At 39.3% G+C, this 17,721-nt stretch overlaps 1 protein-coding gene across 1 annotated transcript; it reads left to right on the forward strand.

Moving 5' to 3' along the window:
• Nucleotides 1–2,034: 2,034 nt before the first annotated feature.
• Nucleotides 2,035–16,418, forward strand: LOC143133503 (putative E3 ubiquitin-protein ligase HERC3). Its single transcript, XM_076293267.1, has 24 exons — nucleotides 2,035–2,394; nucleotides 2,476–2,587; nucleotides 2,676–2,752; nucleotides 2,848–3,069; nucleotides 3,191–3,282; nucleotides 3,380–3,510; nucleotides 3,980–4,108; nucleotides 4,198–4,267; nucleotides 4,370–4,529; nucleotides 4,568–4,664; nucleotides 4,759–4,873; nucleotides 4,958–5,150; nucleotides 5,330–5,484; nucleotides 6,501–6,569; nucleotides 6,653–6,772; nucleotides 7,134–7,226; nucleotides 10,264–10,395; nucleotides 10,479–10,625; nucleotides 13,133–13,305; nucleotides 15,031–15,094; nucleotides 15,216–15,274; nucleotides 15,499–15,682; nucleotides 15,833–15,929; nucleotides 16,056–16,418. Exons 1-24 carry the CDS (start codon nucleotides 2,172–2,174, stop codon nucleotides 16,268–16,270), a joined length of 3,129 nt encoding a protein of 1,042 aa, XP_076149382.1. The 5' UTR covers nucleotides 2,035–2,171; the 3' UTR covers nucleotides 16,271–16,418.
• Nucleotides 16,419–17,721: the final 1,303 nt, after the last annotated feature.

Here is a 17,721-nt window from a genome sequence, read left to right on the forward strand (position 1 = left end):
CTATCTCTGAATTTGATCCAAGGTGTTTCTGAAAATACATGAATCTTTTACAGTAGCTCTATAATTTTGAACAATCTGTTTTAGAGCTTAATAGTCCTGACCTATGAAAACAGTTGTGTTGATGGGGACTGATGTGGATATGTTGTCCATTTTCTTATATCTATTCAATCATGTCTGGTCTATTATTAGGCCTACCTCTTTTCAATCCATTATTATTATTTATTTATTTTTTGTAAAGAAATAGGCCTACATCTATCCCTCATGTTATGCCAACATATTTAATTCACCTGAATATAGGCTGCAGTAGACAAAGGATTATTGACATCTGCTGTTGTCAGTGTGCAGGCTATCCCTTAAAGGCAGTTTAAAGGTTCAGCTAAATAAATAGCTCAGACAATGGCAGAAGTGCCGTTCGTCATGTTATATTTTCTACAGTCTATGGTTATGAGGTTATGTGCCATCAAAATGATTTTGGAGACGTAATGTTAAGGTCGAAAAACTCTTTGTCACTTTAGCTGATGAGCTCTCACCCCTCGCTGCCGTTCGATGCTTTGCTGAACATTGTGTAGCCTAAGAAACTACAGGATCTTAGCAAAGCATCGAACGGCAGCGAGGGGTGAGAGCTCATCAGCTAAAGTGACAGAGTTTTTCGACCTTAACATTACGTCTACACCTTGGCACCTTTATTTGCGACCGACGCGTAAGTGCCTGCTTTGCAGGTCCGGCACTCGGCTTCATGTTGATATCGACCGAGACAAAAACATGGAAATTTACGTTTTAATTCGTCAGTGAACTTACACTAAACAAGGAAGTTTGCGCTATTGAGGTGACTGACTGACCAAAAAATGTTTGAGATTATATCGACCATTGACGGTAGCTAAGGTCAGGCTCTACACCCTACACTTTCCACTCAATGCAAAGCGAACTGTAGGGGGAGGCCGTGACTAGTATGTGAATGAAAGACATAGATATATCCATGAATGAAAGAGAGAGCAATGCAAATTCGCTGTAAACATGTTTGAGGCTAGAATAACAAAATCCCGGACGACTTTGAAATTCCGCCCGGACACATTTTTAGGTTTCAAAAAGAGGACATGTCCAGGCAAAAGAGGACGTCTGGTCACCCTATTAAATCAGTACTTCTACTTTTACCAGAGTATTTTTTAACAGAAGTATTTGTACTTCTACTTAAGTACGGGAAGTGAGTACTTTTGCCATCTCTGTTAAAATGTGTAGGCCTACCCTATTCACCTGTAGTGATCACCTTTTGATAAAAAAAATATATAATAATAAATTCAACAAACTCATGTTTTTCTTTCAAATGTTACTATGTTAAACTGACATATTTTGCCACAGCAATGAATTCATCCAACAGAATTATGTCTGATCAATGTGAAGCACATAGGCTACTGTACCAGTAGGAACACATGGGATGCCTTGTGTCACCATTTTATTATGTTCCCATGACCCTTTGCAAGAACACTGAGATATGCAGCTAACAGTGTTGCCAAACGTTTTTACATGAGTTTCTTGAAAAGAGTTATGCTAAGAGACCAGTTGTATCTTGTTATACTTTGAGATGAACCATGCTTTGTTTCTACTATGAATGCGTTAGTAGGCTACAAAGTAGGCCTATAGTATCCACCTAGGTAAATTTATTTTTTAATGTTTCTTAATTCCGTCCACAACTTTTTCAAAACTATCGCCCTTTAACATTAATGTTTGAAGAACACTATGCCTACCTTTAAATTACATAGGCCTATACTTCATATCAATTTAAGTTCAGTTTCACTGTAATTAGGCCTACTTGATCGAGTTAGCACTGCATGATTCACTTTCGTAAACCTAGACATTTCATTAATTTGCAACCGATGTAGTATAATTCAACGATTCTTTTTTTCAGTGACTGCAGAAAGCGGAAGGGTAAGCAAGCACTCTCACTTTCGTTTCACTACAAACGACACAACTCTGTGCCTTGACCTTGCCCACATGAAAAATGTAACTGTTTCAGTATCTGACAAACCGAAACAATAACACTACCCCCATTCCACTGAATAGCAGCCAGTATGAACGCCATAATCCAAAGCATTATGCGCATAGCTCATGCCTAGAAACGCTGTCGCTTTTAGGGCAGCTGGTAGATAACTCGGATTTTGATAATAATTGCTTGAATGATGTCGATGTTTTCTTGGGGAGCAGGATCCCGTAAAGGGTTGCGTAGGTCTGATGTCGTAGTAGATTCAAACTCTGGAGTACACTTTGTGCGTCCGAAATCCAAAATTCAGGACATTTCGGTTGGAAGAAGGATTGCTGCATTTTTACGCGGTGATGGAAACGTTGACTATCTCTGGAGTGTGGAGAGTTCGGACGGAAAAGCAAAACCTGGAAAACTAAGTAAGACACGATTGCATACAGGCTACGTTGTGTTGTAGTGTTATCCATGTCAGCAATTCTAATACAATGAAAAATTCATAGATTCCCTCAACTTGAAAGAGAAGATTAAGGAGATACGCTGTGGGGATGCACATGTTGTCCTCATTTCCCATGGGGGGAAGGTTTTTCTTATGGATACAAGTCAGATCCCAAGGTCAGTCTCAGTAACATCGAACAGGTTGAGTTGTTCCTTCCTACTTGACAGAATAGTTTTAAAACAGTATATATTTTTTTCTCCTCAGGTGTATGAAAGGGCTCAATAGTGAACACATCACTCAGGTTGCATGTGGGGACCAGCATTCGATTGCTCTTTCACAGGGTAGACTACATGAGAGCCTGTCATAAGAAAAGTATATCCATAGATGTTTAGTTTACAGACTAGCCTACCACCAATCACTTTTATTTCCCTCTCAGACGGGCAGTTATTCACGTGGGGCCAGAACTCCAATGGTCAGCTGGGTCTGGGGAAGGGGGAGCCCAGCACCATGTCCCCCCAACCCCTCAAGTCTCTGGCGGGGATCCCCCTGTCTCAGATCAGTGCTGGAGGGGACCACAGCTTTGCCCTGTCCCTCTCAGGGGCCGTGTTTGGCTGGGGCAAGAACAGCGCTGGGCAGCTGGGCCTAGGAGACCTTTCAGGTTTGTGCAGGCAAAGCAGAGATCATTCAGGTCTTTTCGCAAGTTGTTTGTAAAAGTTACCTTTTGTAAGTTACATATTCACAAAGTTTTTGTGATACAGTAAGGCACTTGTATGTCACAGATCGTCCAGAACCTGTTGATGTGAGTTGCTTAAGTCTCAAGAAGACCATCTTTATTTCATGTGGAGCGGAGCACACTGCCATCCTTGTAAAGGTTGTACAATATTTTTCCTGTGCCTATTAAGAGTTATTGTTGTTATTGTAATGTATAGAGCATTTGGAGTTATTGATATTCTCTCTGACTTTTAAAGGATGGAGTAGTGTTTACATGTGGATCAGGACGTTATGGCCAGCTGGGGCACAACTCCTTCAGAGATGAACTGCGACCACGACTGGTGGCTGAACTCTGGGGCTCAAAGGTGTCTCAGATTGCCTGTGGAAAGTATGTTATGTTTATGTTTATGGCATTTGGCAGATGCTATTGTCCAAAGCGACTTACAGTGTATAACCATTACATAATAGTTAAAAAATAAAATCAAAAAGCCTACATTAAGCGTAATAATTACAATATCAGATACCATCAATTAAAAAAATAATGAGTTATGATATTAACAAAAAATATAAACATACAAATGTAGAACTGTAGTGACTGTGATGTTTTAATGTCAATGCATGGTCGTCATAGACGCTCAGATCATGCAATTAAGACAGCAAGGTGCAGATCCAGTAAGTGTCCTGTTGGCCAAAGTGAGGGATTTGAATTGAATTCTGGCTGCTATATGTCATTCTAAAAGTGGTCTGCACGTGAACAGCGGTGTACATTTGTATCATTGCCAAAGAACTAAATTCAATGAGGAGCCAAATATCTGTGATCACACACTTATTTTTGTTGTTGGTTGCTTTGATTCAAGGCACCACACACTGGCGCTGGTAGGACCCTCAAAGATTTACTCATTTGGACGTGGTGACCAGGGGCAGCTTGGAAATGGACAGATAGTCAATCAGTGTGTTCCTCTCTCTACTTGTGCACTTATCACAAGGTGAGTGGCCTGAGAAGCAGATTCAGACATGAGTAGATTCCCACACTCAGAGGAAGTCCTCATGTCATGACATATGTCTCAATTCACAGTGTGGAGCAGAGAGTAACAAAACTTATTGCTGGAGGGAATCTCTCATTTGCTTTATTAGATTCTACTCAGGTGAGTTTGAAAATGCCCTAAATCATGTACTGGTTATCTGCTATTGATAAAAAAACTACTAAGGTGGGTCAAAATAACAGAAACATCCTGCTAATATGACAGGAATGCCAGAAAGGCCCAGCCAAGCACAAACCCACCATAAAAAAGAGAGAAGCACTAGATGAGAAAAAGATTGACAAGTGGATCTCCGGCTGTAATTCCTCCTGGGAAAGAATCCAGAGGCAAGTTTTCATTTGTTTGATTGTTTTTTTTCTGTCTGAATGTTACATGTTACTGGGCCCATGAGCAGAGGCGCTTGATTCAGTGATCAAACTTCAAACTTTTCTCTTGGATACAGTGAGATAACAGAAATATTTTCATCTGCTTCAAGCATCAATGGAAGCTTCCTTGAGACAGGGTACATGCCCATTGTTCTCTTGATCAAATTAAAAATCACAAACATACAGTTATTGTTGTATTCTGTGCATAATTTAGTTTTCTCTCATGTTTAGCTGTGATGGACATTACAAAACATCAGCTGGGTACTTAGGCCTGGATTTGTCTCTGGCTCGCATTGCTTTTGAGAAGCTCTCCACGACGAAAAAGGAGAGGAGAGTCATGATGAAGGTAGAGGGTGTCTGCATATCAATGCACAGTGTGTTTTTTCAGCTATGAAAACATTCAATCTCTCAATCAATGGCTTAATTTCAGGTCAGTCAAGTTGTGCAGCAGCATCTGCTCCCGTCCCTGAGCCCCAGCCCTGCTGGAGTGGAGGGCCTCAGAGTTTACCTCATCCTGCCAGAGCTGCTCAGGGTGCTGCTCAAACAGCACAGGGGGACAGACCTCGCCGTCTCATTGGCCGAGGCCATTCTCAGGCTGCACCGTGATTCACTAAAAGCTCTGGGTAAGAACTGTCTTTTGCAACCAATAAGTCTATGCTAATACCTGTTGCATTGGTTGAACAACTGTACTCAGAAGTAATTATTTCTCTTTCATTTTTTTCTTTCTCATGGGTAGAATCTGAGGTGGCAGTTAAAGTTGTATGGAAACTGGTACATTTTTTTGTTTATTTTGGGGTTACAGGAATGCTTTGGTCCAGCCTGTCTGACTCTTTCATTAGAGCACTTGTTACAACATTCCGCTCAGTGTGCGAAACATTACTTGATGGAATCCCCAAAAGACTCTTTGGTCATGAAGCTTTGCAGAAAGTGGTGGAAGTCCTGCAGAGGGTGTATGAGGTATTGTGGCATTGTTGTACAGAGTGAATACTATGACAATCACATCATAGAGGAAAGTTAATTTCAAGAGATATTTTGATTACATTGATTCATATTTTGTATGTAGGGATACTTCATGGTCTTGGACAAAGCACCATCCTTACCCTTATCCCATCCTAAAGGCCCATTCACACCAAGAACGATAACGATATCTATAAATAAATATCGTTCTCGTTAATATGAATGACGACGTTCACACATAAACTATAACGATAACGACATGAAGAACGATATCGTTGGGGATCACTTTCAGAGCGATTTTCACAACGATAAAATGCTAATAGCCAATTAGAACCCATCAAATTTTAGCCGTCACATTTATTAACACAAGGAGAGACTTTGTTTATCGTTGTTCAGTGTGAACGCTTTTATCGTTATGGTTATAGTTATAGTTATCGTTATCGTTCTTGGTGTGAATGGGCCTTTACCCCTTATCTTTCTTTTGTAATCACACCAGTGCTTAAAGCTACTGTCAGCGATTCTAAGCCATTTTAAGCCTGCTCCATGAGCTGAAAACAAACAAAGTGGAGCAAGCCTGTCCCCCAGCCAATCACCAGGGGCAGAAGTTTGTGGAATTGGAAGGGGAGTTTGGGAAGGGGACTGATTAGTTTGCTCTCTTGTGTTTTGTTGGTGTTTAGTTCAAATATCAACGGATGTGACGTTTTCCAGAATCGCTGGTAGTACCTTTAAGACAAGTGTCACTGCAGTGCTAATGATTCAATAAATCATACGTGTTCAGTTTGTCATAATCCAAAATCTTAGTATATATATATATATATATATATATATATATATATATATATATAGAGAGAGAGAGAGAGAGAGAGAGAGAGAGAGAGAGCGGAGCACTTTGGTACCAATGCTTTCAGGCAGGGAAAGATGGCAAACATGCAGGGGGGGGGGAGGAGTTGGTTTAGGAGCAGGATTAAGCTGAGTATAGGATTCCAAAATTATACATGTAACTCTTTGACTGGCAGGCTACACACAGAAGAAAAGTTCCAGAAAACATGTTCCAGATCAAAAATATAAACATCTACATTAATCAAGTAAGTGTTTTACCCCCAGTTTGTAGTTTAGGTTTAAGAGTCTTTTAACATTTAAACAATTATTTCTATGGATATATTTTCAGATACGCAGTAGGCTGCAGGTCCTGACAGATGATTGGGATGACTATGCATTTTGTCATGCATTTGAGGAGGAGGACATTGCGGACATGGCCTCAATATACCAAGAAAAGACTGCAGTTGAGGTAGACCTTATTTATAAAGGTTTTACAAAAAGAAAATGCATTACAACACAAATGTGATGGGGTCTGGGAAAACCCAACACATGGTGACATTTCACCAATTTAAGATTTTAATTCCACTTTAGCATCAGCCAGGATGTTGCTATGGGACGGTATCCAGGATGTTGCTATGGGACAGTATCCAGGATATTGTTAGGATGGTAAAATTGTTGCTTAAGTTGCAGAAATTTCATCAGAGAGGGTTGAAACAGCAGTAATCAAGGATTTTGGATTTCACCATGTGATGGGTTTTCCCAGATTCCATCACAAATTGATTACTGGAATTGATATCCAGTTTTTCACTTTGATGTGCATTCTACTTCAGGCAACCCTTAAGATGTTGGAATCATGTACCTGCATCTATGACCTAGAGGCCAAATATGCCTTTTTTAAAGGCACAGCCCAAAAGATGAAAGAAGTAGGTATTGATAACAGTCTCTAAACCCTAAAAATGAGTCTATAACTACATTTGTATACACTGTATAAAAAGTGTATAGATAGAAAATTACAGAAAATATCTTTTATTCATTAAATATTTGAAGAATATTTGGTTACTTGACAGTTTCGGCATAAAAGTGACATAACACTGTCATGAACGTGTCATAAACAAGTCATAAACATTTATGACATAATGCTTATGTTATTAAGTGACATTTGGTTTTTGTCATAACAAGTTAGGGTTAGGGTTCAAGTGTCATCATGACAGTATCAACATAATAGTGACATGGCAAGTGTTACCGAATATTTCCTGTGATTTTCAGAAACCTTAGCCTAGTTAACGCCAGGCCTCAATAGACTATGTGCACAGAATGCTCTCTGTGCACTGGTTTATTTCCAGAACAGCCAGGTGTGTTTGAATGTAATTAGTGTCTACACGGACCCGGTTGGGTGTTGCACTAGGGAATCAGCACGTTACAATAAAGAAGGATTTATGCGTGTGTTAAAGTTTTTATTTTGGGCAAACAAGATATTCAGGGCCAGATGTACTAACGCTTTTGCGCCCACTTCAGGCGTATTTGTTTCACAACGTGCGTGTAAAATCATTGCAGGGTATACGAACAGTTGCAATGAGGTAAAAGCGCAAACTGCCTGTAGCGGGAGCTGAAAATGGCACATTCCGTTTTTCGTGTCATGCCAATTCATTCATGGGAGGATCCAGGGGAAAGTGGGAGTTTAGCGTAGAGATGGGAGGGGAAGCGTAAAGAGCGCCTAATTATGTATTCCGTGGCATGTACAAAGACTGCTCGTGAAAACGCACGTCTATTCTGCACATAAATACTTCCGCCTTGTAAAAGCAGGTGTTAAATCCAAATTGCAGTTCAATGTGTCAATAAGAGAACCTTTCAAAGACAACAGAATCGCTATTTAGAGCACCAGTTTTGTAAGTCTTTGTACTATCAAGGATACAAGGATCAAAAGCAACCTTAACTTTCGTTCGCCTTTCGAATGTCTTACTTTCATCTTCATTATCTCCCTGCTTGTTGACATCTTATCATGTATGGTATTATTTCATGATCACTAAATGTTTGATTCTTTTTAATGTTGTCATCAGTTAACTTCATTCAACTGCGCTTATATGTAGGCTATTCCGTTCAGTTGTGGACGTTCGTAAATTGCGGTAGGGGGCGGAGAAAGGCAGAGAAAGGCGCAGATTACACTATGAATTGAATGTTTGATCAATACGACGTACACTTGGGTATGACTGCGTTCGCTATCTGCGGTTTGTCCATGGCGCTGATAACGCTACGTTCGCAAATGTACGTACAACTGGCCTCAGTGTCAGAGTGAAGCTGTAAGGAGCAGTGTCAAGTGTATTTAAAACATCATGGCTTCCCACACTTGAAAAGGGATTGACCAGACTCAGGATTTCACTTGTTCTTCAATTTATTTGACCAGTAAACAAGGAGGAAGGTGAAAAACCTTTAAACATACAAAAATAAAAACAATTTAAATAAAGTTTAGTATTTCCATCAAATACAACAAAGCACAACAAAGTACATTTAAATAAGGCAAAAGGTAAGTACAGTGGCAAACAGTAGCCTACAAATTAGGCATTGAATAAGCAGAAAGCCAGTTCTACTTTTAAACCCATTTTAAATTAACCTGTTTTACCTTATGTTTTAACCTAGATTATTCTATAGGTTACAGATTTTATATATGACATGTATTTCTATCAGAATTTTAACCTAAATGAAATCAAGCATTCCAAACAATGTTACTGTAGATTAGCATAACCATTCCTGAGCAGGAAATAATCTTAAATCTCTTTATACAAAACTAAACATTTACCTCTTGTATTATGACGCAAAATTCGCTATAATCTTAATAATACTTATACATTTCATCAAGAAAACATATTCAACTAAGGTTTAATAAATAGTTTAAACAGCTTATTAACTTCAATCCAACAGCCAATGCATCTCAATCAACAGACAATACATTTCACTTGTTCATAGACAGACTACTACGTAGCCGGCGATCACAGCCTCCAGAGTTCAGTAAAGAGATGTCAGCTTACCGTTAGCCCTTTTGATCTTTTCCTTTGAGCTTTAATTCTGTGATTCTTTAGCGATTTCTCCTTTCTTCTGCTGTTCTTAGCTGCGTTGCAAACAACTGAACAAACTCGCGGTGCTTCTATTGTATGGGGGTTTCTGGCGTGTGCTGCAAATTAGTCTAATTTTGCTCACCTGCTGAGGCGCGCTGTGGAGCTGCACGCTCGCTATTACGCGTATGTAGCAGCAAGGCCGCTGTCAGATGCACCCTCGCGCAGGCACACCTCCCGGCAGATCGCCGCAACAAGCAGAATATAACAGAAGATGTCGTTACAACACTCCACTGGAAATACATGAGTGTACAGGAAAAGCCTTCCGCACTAGTCTATTGAAATTGAGATTGGGTCTGGACAAGGTTCATTCACCTCCCATTTCCAAGGGGCGTTTTTCAAAAACTGCTTTGATGTTATGGTAAGCCCGCCTCAACGGTTGTGATTGGTGCCCAGGTTTTAGGAACAGTGGAAATGGGAGTGATTGGCCTCTTTGCCAGACGGACTTGCAGAGCAAATTCAAATTTGCAAAATAAAAGGTTCGTCAGGGTTCTCGCAGGCTAAAGAAACGTTATTAGCCTAGTGAAGGATTTTTTGGCAAAAATATACAAAGTTACAGAAATTTTACTGGCAGAAAGTTACTGGGCGTTACATTTTCATTTTTACAAATGTTTTCAATAGAAAATGCAAGACACAATACATAGTAAAAGCATCTTTGGATTCTACCATGGAAGTATGTGCAAGCATTAACAAGAAACTCATGATTTCACATTGTGAAGCTTTCCTTTCGTTAAAGTCATGGTTGAAATGCGATGGTTTACATGGTATATAATGATGTTAAATGTTTCATTGGAGTTAATTTTTTGTCTAGCCTATATTGTTATAGAAATATTCACATCTGTTTAATTCTGAGGAATCTAGCTTCCGTCACTGGTTTCTACAATCAGCCGAATTTGAGCTGACAGTGAGGCGAACTGAACTTCTGGAGAGTGTCCTCAGTCAGCTTCACTCAGCAGAACACTATCTATTCAGGAGGCCACTAAAGGTGAGAATGATAAAAAAAAGAAAACTACTGTTACATTCAAATTTAAATCATAAATGTTATTAATACTGTTACTATACTGTCAGGTTAAATTTGAGGAGGAAGATGGTGTGGATATTGGAGGCGTGTCCCGTGCCTTCTTCAACCTCATTACAAAGGCATTTTCTACTGAGGGAAGTAAGACATTGGAAATCTACGACGATGACTCCCAGTGCGCCTGGTTCAGACCAGATGTGAGTTATGCTTAGAGGGACTTTGTGACTTCTTTTTGCCCATAAATGTGACCAGACATGGCAAAACCAGGCTCAAGTCGCAGAGACGCAAGTCGCGAAAAACGACTTTGATTTTTTTTTTTTTCAAAATTAGTTATTTTCGTTTTTTTGCAGAATGTGCAAGTTGAAGTCCTAAAGAAGCAATTCATGTTTTAGATAACAGCATTGGTTGCTTTAAAAGTGTATATTTTGTCTTTGAAAATGGTTAAGTTTCAGGAAGTAAACCAGCGTTTGAATAGGGAGGGAAAGTGAAAACCAGCGCCCCAAGCGGTTGCGTTCCTATCGAAGAGCAGCTCCAAGTCAAATAGTAAACACAAGCCATCACAATTGTAAGCACACAATGTGCCAACTACACACTGATGGTATGAATGAAAAACACATCTGGCTTTTGCTTTCTCTGTGCACAAGGTAGACTATGTCAGTTTGAGGTCATACATTTGTCCAAGTGTTGTACATTTGTACACTAGTCCAAGGCACCGGGGAAAATATATTGTGGAATGCCGTATACAGGCCTGACATGACAATATCCCCACATGTAGACTGTTGCCTGTAAAAGGGCTATTTCTTTCTCTTCTTACCCTTTCTCTTCCCCCTCCCCATCATCCTCTTGCTCCTCTTTGTCCTCTTCCTCTAACTTTACCTCCTTGTCCTTGTCATTCTCTCCCTCTCACTTCTTCACCTCCACATCCTATTCTTCAGCCTCCTCTAATTCTTACTTCTCTCACTCTTCCTGCTCCCTCTATTGTACCCATTGTACCTGTTTCTTATTTATAGTGCTTAGGCTGATTGCAAAATGAACTAATTATCTAAAACAGTTTTCACATGAGACAGTGTGCCAGAGAGTTGGCAAAATAGTGAAAATAATAGTGTATAGATTTGCTAGGAGTGTGTTGATCATTTGAAACTTGAGTGTAAAGCATGAGTTGTGTTTACAGTTCCGCAAAGAGTACTGTGCAGTGAATTGTGCCTACAATTGTGCAAAGTGTGTGTTACAAAATTGCAAACTGAGTGCAAAGCAGTGTTTGTGCTTTTAGTTTTGCGAACTCAGTGAGTGGTTTTGCTATATTAATAGATTTAGAAATTGTGCTATAAGAATCACAGTTGTGTTTAAGCATTCAGAAAAAAACTGTAAGTGTCAATGCTAACCAGCCTAATAAACAAACCATGCTACCGTGAGTAACGTAGAAGGGTAAAGTCACGTGACTTCTTTTGTAGTAGCCTACGTGACTTCTTTTGTAGTCCGTTTATGAAACAAAAGGAGCAATTTCGATTTTTTTTAAAATAAGGCAATATAGGGTCTGACATTTTCACAGTTAGAAGATTATTACTGTATAGACACTGAAAAATATTTTTGGTGGATAACATCGCTGATTTGGCTTCACAATATTTTTTTTTTAAATAGGTCTATGGGTGAAGAGTTAAGCAAGGAGTGTTAGCTTTTGCAAGAGAACTACAATGTTTTGCTGATTGGGTGAAAGGTTTTCCTATTTGTGTGTAGAGTTTTGCAAAAAAAGCTATAGTTACAAAAAATGTGCTTAAGCAATCAGAAAAAACTGTAACACTTACTGCCAGCTCTTCATGTGAGTAGAAGCACACCACCAGTTATCCAGACATAAAGGTAATCATCACGCGGTTTACATCACGCTCCGTTATTACAAAAATATGTTAAGCCAGTTAAGCAAATTGCCTTATTGATCAGTTAGAGATTAAGCGCCCAAACCTGTGACGTCACATGCAACTGTAGTTCGTTATCACCATGTTACGACAAAAACTCAAAACAATTCAACTGATCCTAAAAATAAGGTATGACCACTAGAAGCAATAGAGGTGACCCCAGTGCCTAACATATGGAAGGCATTAAATTAAGATCCCAATGTGCACCGAGATATATTTTTTCTAAAAAAAAAATCCCATCCACTCCGCTAAACTCTTAGCCTGGCGAGCCAGACCCACATTAAAATGTAGGGTCTGGGCACTCACCGTTCGCAGTGCTCAGTCCGAGGTGCGGGATAATCAGTTGTCTTTCAAATTCCCTCTGCACGCAGAGGACCGCAATAGGATATTTGTTCTCAAGTAGCAGGGAATTCAAGCCAAACCGTTGCAACTCTGCCATTAATCATTATGTTAAGCCCAACAAACGACTCTATACACGATTTCAATGCCAGATTAAGTTTCGATTTCTGGAGCTCACATTGTCAACGGAGAGTTGCTAGACTAGCCCTGGCAGCAAATGTAATTTGCTGCCGCTAGGGGCGCGTCTAGATTTCTAGGCTAAAAACTACACTTTCAGAATCGGTGAATAACTCAAAATGTCTCTGGGGAGACATGTGCCTGGTTTTGCCATGCCTGGTCACAAATAGTAACATTTCCGAATTATATACATGTTGATACATTTTCATCTCATTGCTGTTTTCATTGTTGTTTTATAATTCCTAAGCGGTTTGTCATGAGTGAAAAATTTTTTACAGCATGAGATTACCAGGGGCACCAGCGAATCCTTTTACCTGGGCATGATCTTTGGGATGGCACTGTATAATCACTTCACAGTCAACTCCCTCTTTCCACAAGCACTTTTTAAGAAACTTCTGGGTCTGAAAACAACTTTGGAAGATCTGGAGGAACTGTCATCATGCGAAGCCAGGTAGCGATTACTAAGCGGATTCCATTGGCACAAAAGAGTACCATTCTGCCCCACTTCATTTACAATATAAAGCCAAATTTAACCCACCACAGTAAAAAATGCAAGCAAAATAAAACCACTACATTGTTCTCAACCCATGCGAATTAGTGTGTGCCAAACTAGTGAGTTGCAGAAACAAAATTGCCAAAAGACAGGCCTTCAATTACCCCAAAACAGAACATCTGTCATATTTGATGACATCCTGCTGTGAGAGCTGATATTTTATTTTTGTATGGTTTTCACATATAACATAAATGTAAAAACGTGTTTTCAAAATAATCTTTAGAAATGGACAGAATGCATTTTTTGAAGTTGAAAGACTATGTTTAAATAAGTGTTAATGGCTGCATTTACAGGGGTTTTAATACACTTTTAGACTGTATTTGCAATTTCACTACCCAAAATTGTCAGGTGGCCTAACCAAAAGTTTCTTAAAAAATGTTTTTTTAGGTAAGTATACTGTACCTTAGAGTGTCTAACAGTGCGTAACAAATTATTATTTTGTAGTTGACCTTGGTATTAAAAGTAACTTATGAATACTCTATTGTAGAGGGTGGGTATTTTGGTTTTCCAACATCCAAGTTTACATTTAAAATTTGAATAAATACTTTAAAAATTTTTAAAAAACATTGTTTAATAGAATAATTAGGTACAGGACATTTTAAACCATTTCAATTCTTTAATCTACTATTTCTTGGTTTAAATTAGTATTTTACCTGGTTGCACCACCTGACTTTTGCTACTAATTTCAAATTATACAGGCATGGACACCTATATAACCTTTTGACTTTGCCATTAAGTTAATCTGTTCACATTTCAGAGTTTTCAGATATTTCAGATCTGCACATTTCTGGACAAACGTTTTTTTTACATTTTTGAAACAACTTAAGAGCTAGTAAACTAGTAAATAAACTAGTAAATAAAATAGAATAATACAATTATGTCCCCATATATATTTTTTTTATTTCCTTACCTTTTAAATTCTATGTTTAATAGCCTACATTTTACATGATAGTGTTAATTTACTTGGACCGTTGCGCCACCTAACATTTTAAGGGTTTCAAATGACAAAACATAATATATATATAATTTTTATGATAAACAGAAAATATGTTCAAATTATACAAGAATAAATTATATATAGAATAAAATGATGCTTGTTTAGCCTGGCGAGCCAGACCCACATTAAAATGTAGGGTCTGGGCACTCACCGTTCGCAGTGCTCAGTCCGAGGGTCGGGATAATCTGTTGTCTTTCAAATTCCCTCTGCACGCAATAGGACGCAATAGGATATTTGTTTTCAAGTAGCAGGGAATTCAAGCCAAACCGTTGCAACTCTGCCATCAATCATTATGTTAAGCCCAACAAACGACTCTATACACGATTTCAATGCCGGATTTAGTTTCGATTTCTAGAGCTCACAAGTCAACGGAGAGTTGCTAGACTAGCCCTGGCAGCAAATGTAATTTGCTGCCGCTAGGGGCGCGTCTAGATTTCTAGGCTAATGCTTGTAAACCAAATTAATGGACTCGGACACAGAAATCTGCATGTCACGTTATTGACCCGTATACAGTGAATAGCAATGAATTTGAGGATTATAGAACTCAGTTATAAGAGCTACTAGGAACATACATTGAAAATATAACAAACTGTTATGTTTGCTTAAATTGTTCCTTTTATGATAAGGGGATTGAAACAACTGTTGGATGAAGATGAAGATGTTATTGATTATATGTATTTGGATTTCACCGTAAGTACTGCCCTCTTGTTATATTAACCCAGACAGCAGCTCAATGTTGATCCAGATCAGTCAGTTAGACCACAGGTCCTGTCTTGACTTTATTTGCTCATATGCTTCTATCTTGTAACAGGTGAAGGGTCATGACCTGATTCAAGACGGAGGGAATGTCTTAGTTTCCAAAGCAAATAGGTAGATCTTGCTTCTCAATAAATATCTCACATCTAACTCTGTAAATATTCATGGGTTTCACCAGGTCCCTTTCCACTGGTGTAATAAATCAAGCACCTTGATTATCAATGCAGACTGCATGGTGTTTGATTAATACACCTGTGGAAAGGGACCTGATGAAACCCATGAATACATTATAATCATTAAGTGTGTATGTGTGTGTGTTGATCCTGTGTCTTTACTAGGAAAAGATATGTTGACTTGTATGTGGACTATGTGCTCAACACATCTGTCACTCGGCAATTTGAAGACTTTTCCAAGGGCTTTGACCTGGGCTGCCCATGCAAGACATGGAAAATGTTCCGTCCTGATGAGCTGATGAACGTTCTCTGTGGAGAGTTGGAATACCAGTGGGAGGAGCTACAGAAGGTGCCCGTCAGACCAGTCATTCACTGCATCACTCACAGCAGTCTCACAAGAGTCAGGCTTGACCTTTTCTTCAGTCTCACAGGAGTTAGGCTTGACCTTTTCTTCATTTTCACTGACATTGCCTTCTTATTTTGTGTTTTGTTTGACCAGAACGCAATCTACAGGTGTAACCCCACTGACAAAACAGTTGAGGATTTCTGGAAAGTTTTCTTTGAGTATTCTGATGAAAACAAGAAGAAGTTTTTATGTGAGTATAATAACCCCCCAAACTCAGTGCTATACTTGACTTGATTTAAAACTGGCTATCAGCCATATTAGCATACAGACTTTTTCTATCAGGCATTGCTGATTTATTTGACTTTTTTTCTGTTAGCCTTCGTTCGGGGAACAGACCGGTTACCAGTAGGAGGTCTTGCCAAACTCCGTCTGACTGTCTATAAGCTGAACGTGACCAACGCTGATGAACGCTATCCACAGTCCAGCACATGTTACATGACCCTGGCATTTCCAAATTACAGCACCATTGACACACTGCGCAAGAATCTAACCCATGCTATTAATCATTGCGAAGAGTTTAGTTGTAGCTAAATGGACTTGGTTCTTGAAGATGCAATATGTAGTTTTGTTGTGAAAAAGTCATCTTGTTATTCCCAATATCCATCATTTATTCAGTGCATTTGTTTGTATATCTAATGTTCATTTATTTGATGCTAAAATAAATACATGCTTAATGAAACAGGGGAATATCACATTAGAATTACATTACATTAGATTTTAAGTGGGCAACCAGTAAACATCCAGTTTGAATTGTATTGACACTAATGTGAAGTTTTGGACGGAAACACCGGGATGATGTGTGAGGAATATACAGTATGTGTACATTTGGTGACTGTACATTACGTACGCACGCACACACACCCATAAAGACACACGCACACACATGCAGGCACACACACACACAAACACATAAACACACACGCATGCACACACACACATTACACACACACGCATGCACACACACATGCACGCGCACACACACACACACGTAAAGACACACACAGTACAGATTTCACACACATGCACAAGCACAAGCTTGTAAAATCTTTTGTTTCCAAAAATGTCAGTTGATTACTACAGAAATCCCCTCAGATCCTGGTCACAAACTGTTCAACCTCCTTCCCTCTGGTAGGCGATACAGGGCACTGTTCGCCAAAATCAGCCGACATACAGGCCCGTCGCTAGAAGGCAAGCAAACCAAGCAATTGCTTGGGGCCCCGAGCTGGCCACGGGCCCCAAGACAACGACTGGTTAAGAATAAAATGCAACGACAAACTGTGAGCGCCCCTTTGATAGTCAATGCAGTAAAGTGCAAAGACACTGTTACCGGCAATACCGGGATCCCCCTCAAGGGGGCCCCTCTCAGTAGTCGCTGACAGCAGCCAGCCAGGTTTGTGATCTCTGCTGCCGGCAAAATATACAGTTTTTTACAATTGTTTACACACGTTTTCAAAACTCTGTGTCTATTTTTCAAAACTCCACACACAAAACCCACAACTGCTCACACAAAATGCAAAATGCCCCAAATCTCCAGCAAAATGACACACAACATTCAAAATGTCAAAAACACATGTTTAAAGCAAACATTTGCCTCACATTACAAACACTTTTGTCATAATATGACATTTTGGATACATCATGTACACACTGTTGCTCAAAACCTAAAGCTCTTCTGTCTTAGGCTTTCTATATGTATTTCCACACAAGAGTAAAAGTTACGGTATCAACAAAGAGAAGTTGAAATACACAGTAAAAATGCAAGCAATATTGAAACCAAAAATAGTGATTTTTCCCAAATAATTTGCTGTTGTGAATACAGCATTTTACAGCAAACAAGAAAAAAAGCAAAGAAGAATACAGTGACCACCAGATGTACATGGAGTTTTGAAAACACTGATTTTGTTTTTTTCTAAAGACAAGTGTGTGTGTGTGTGTGGGGGGGGGGGGGTCGTGTACAGTATGTAGGGGGTCGTGTACAGTAT

This window comes from Alosa pseudoharengus, unplaced genomic scaffold (assembly GCF_046254945.1).
Source record: "Alosa pseudoharengus isolate Yale_2024_CS ecotype anadromous, Long Island Sound unplaced genomic scaffold, YU_APseudo_1.1 YU_APseudo_1.1_scf_2, whole genome shotgun sequence".
Taxonomy (NCBI): Eukaryota; Metazoa; Chordata; class Actinopteri; order Clupeiformes; family Clupeidae; genus Alosa; species Alosa pseudoharengus.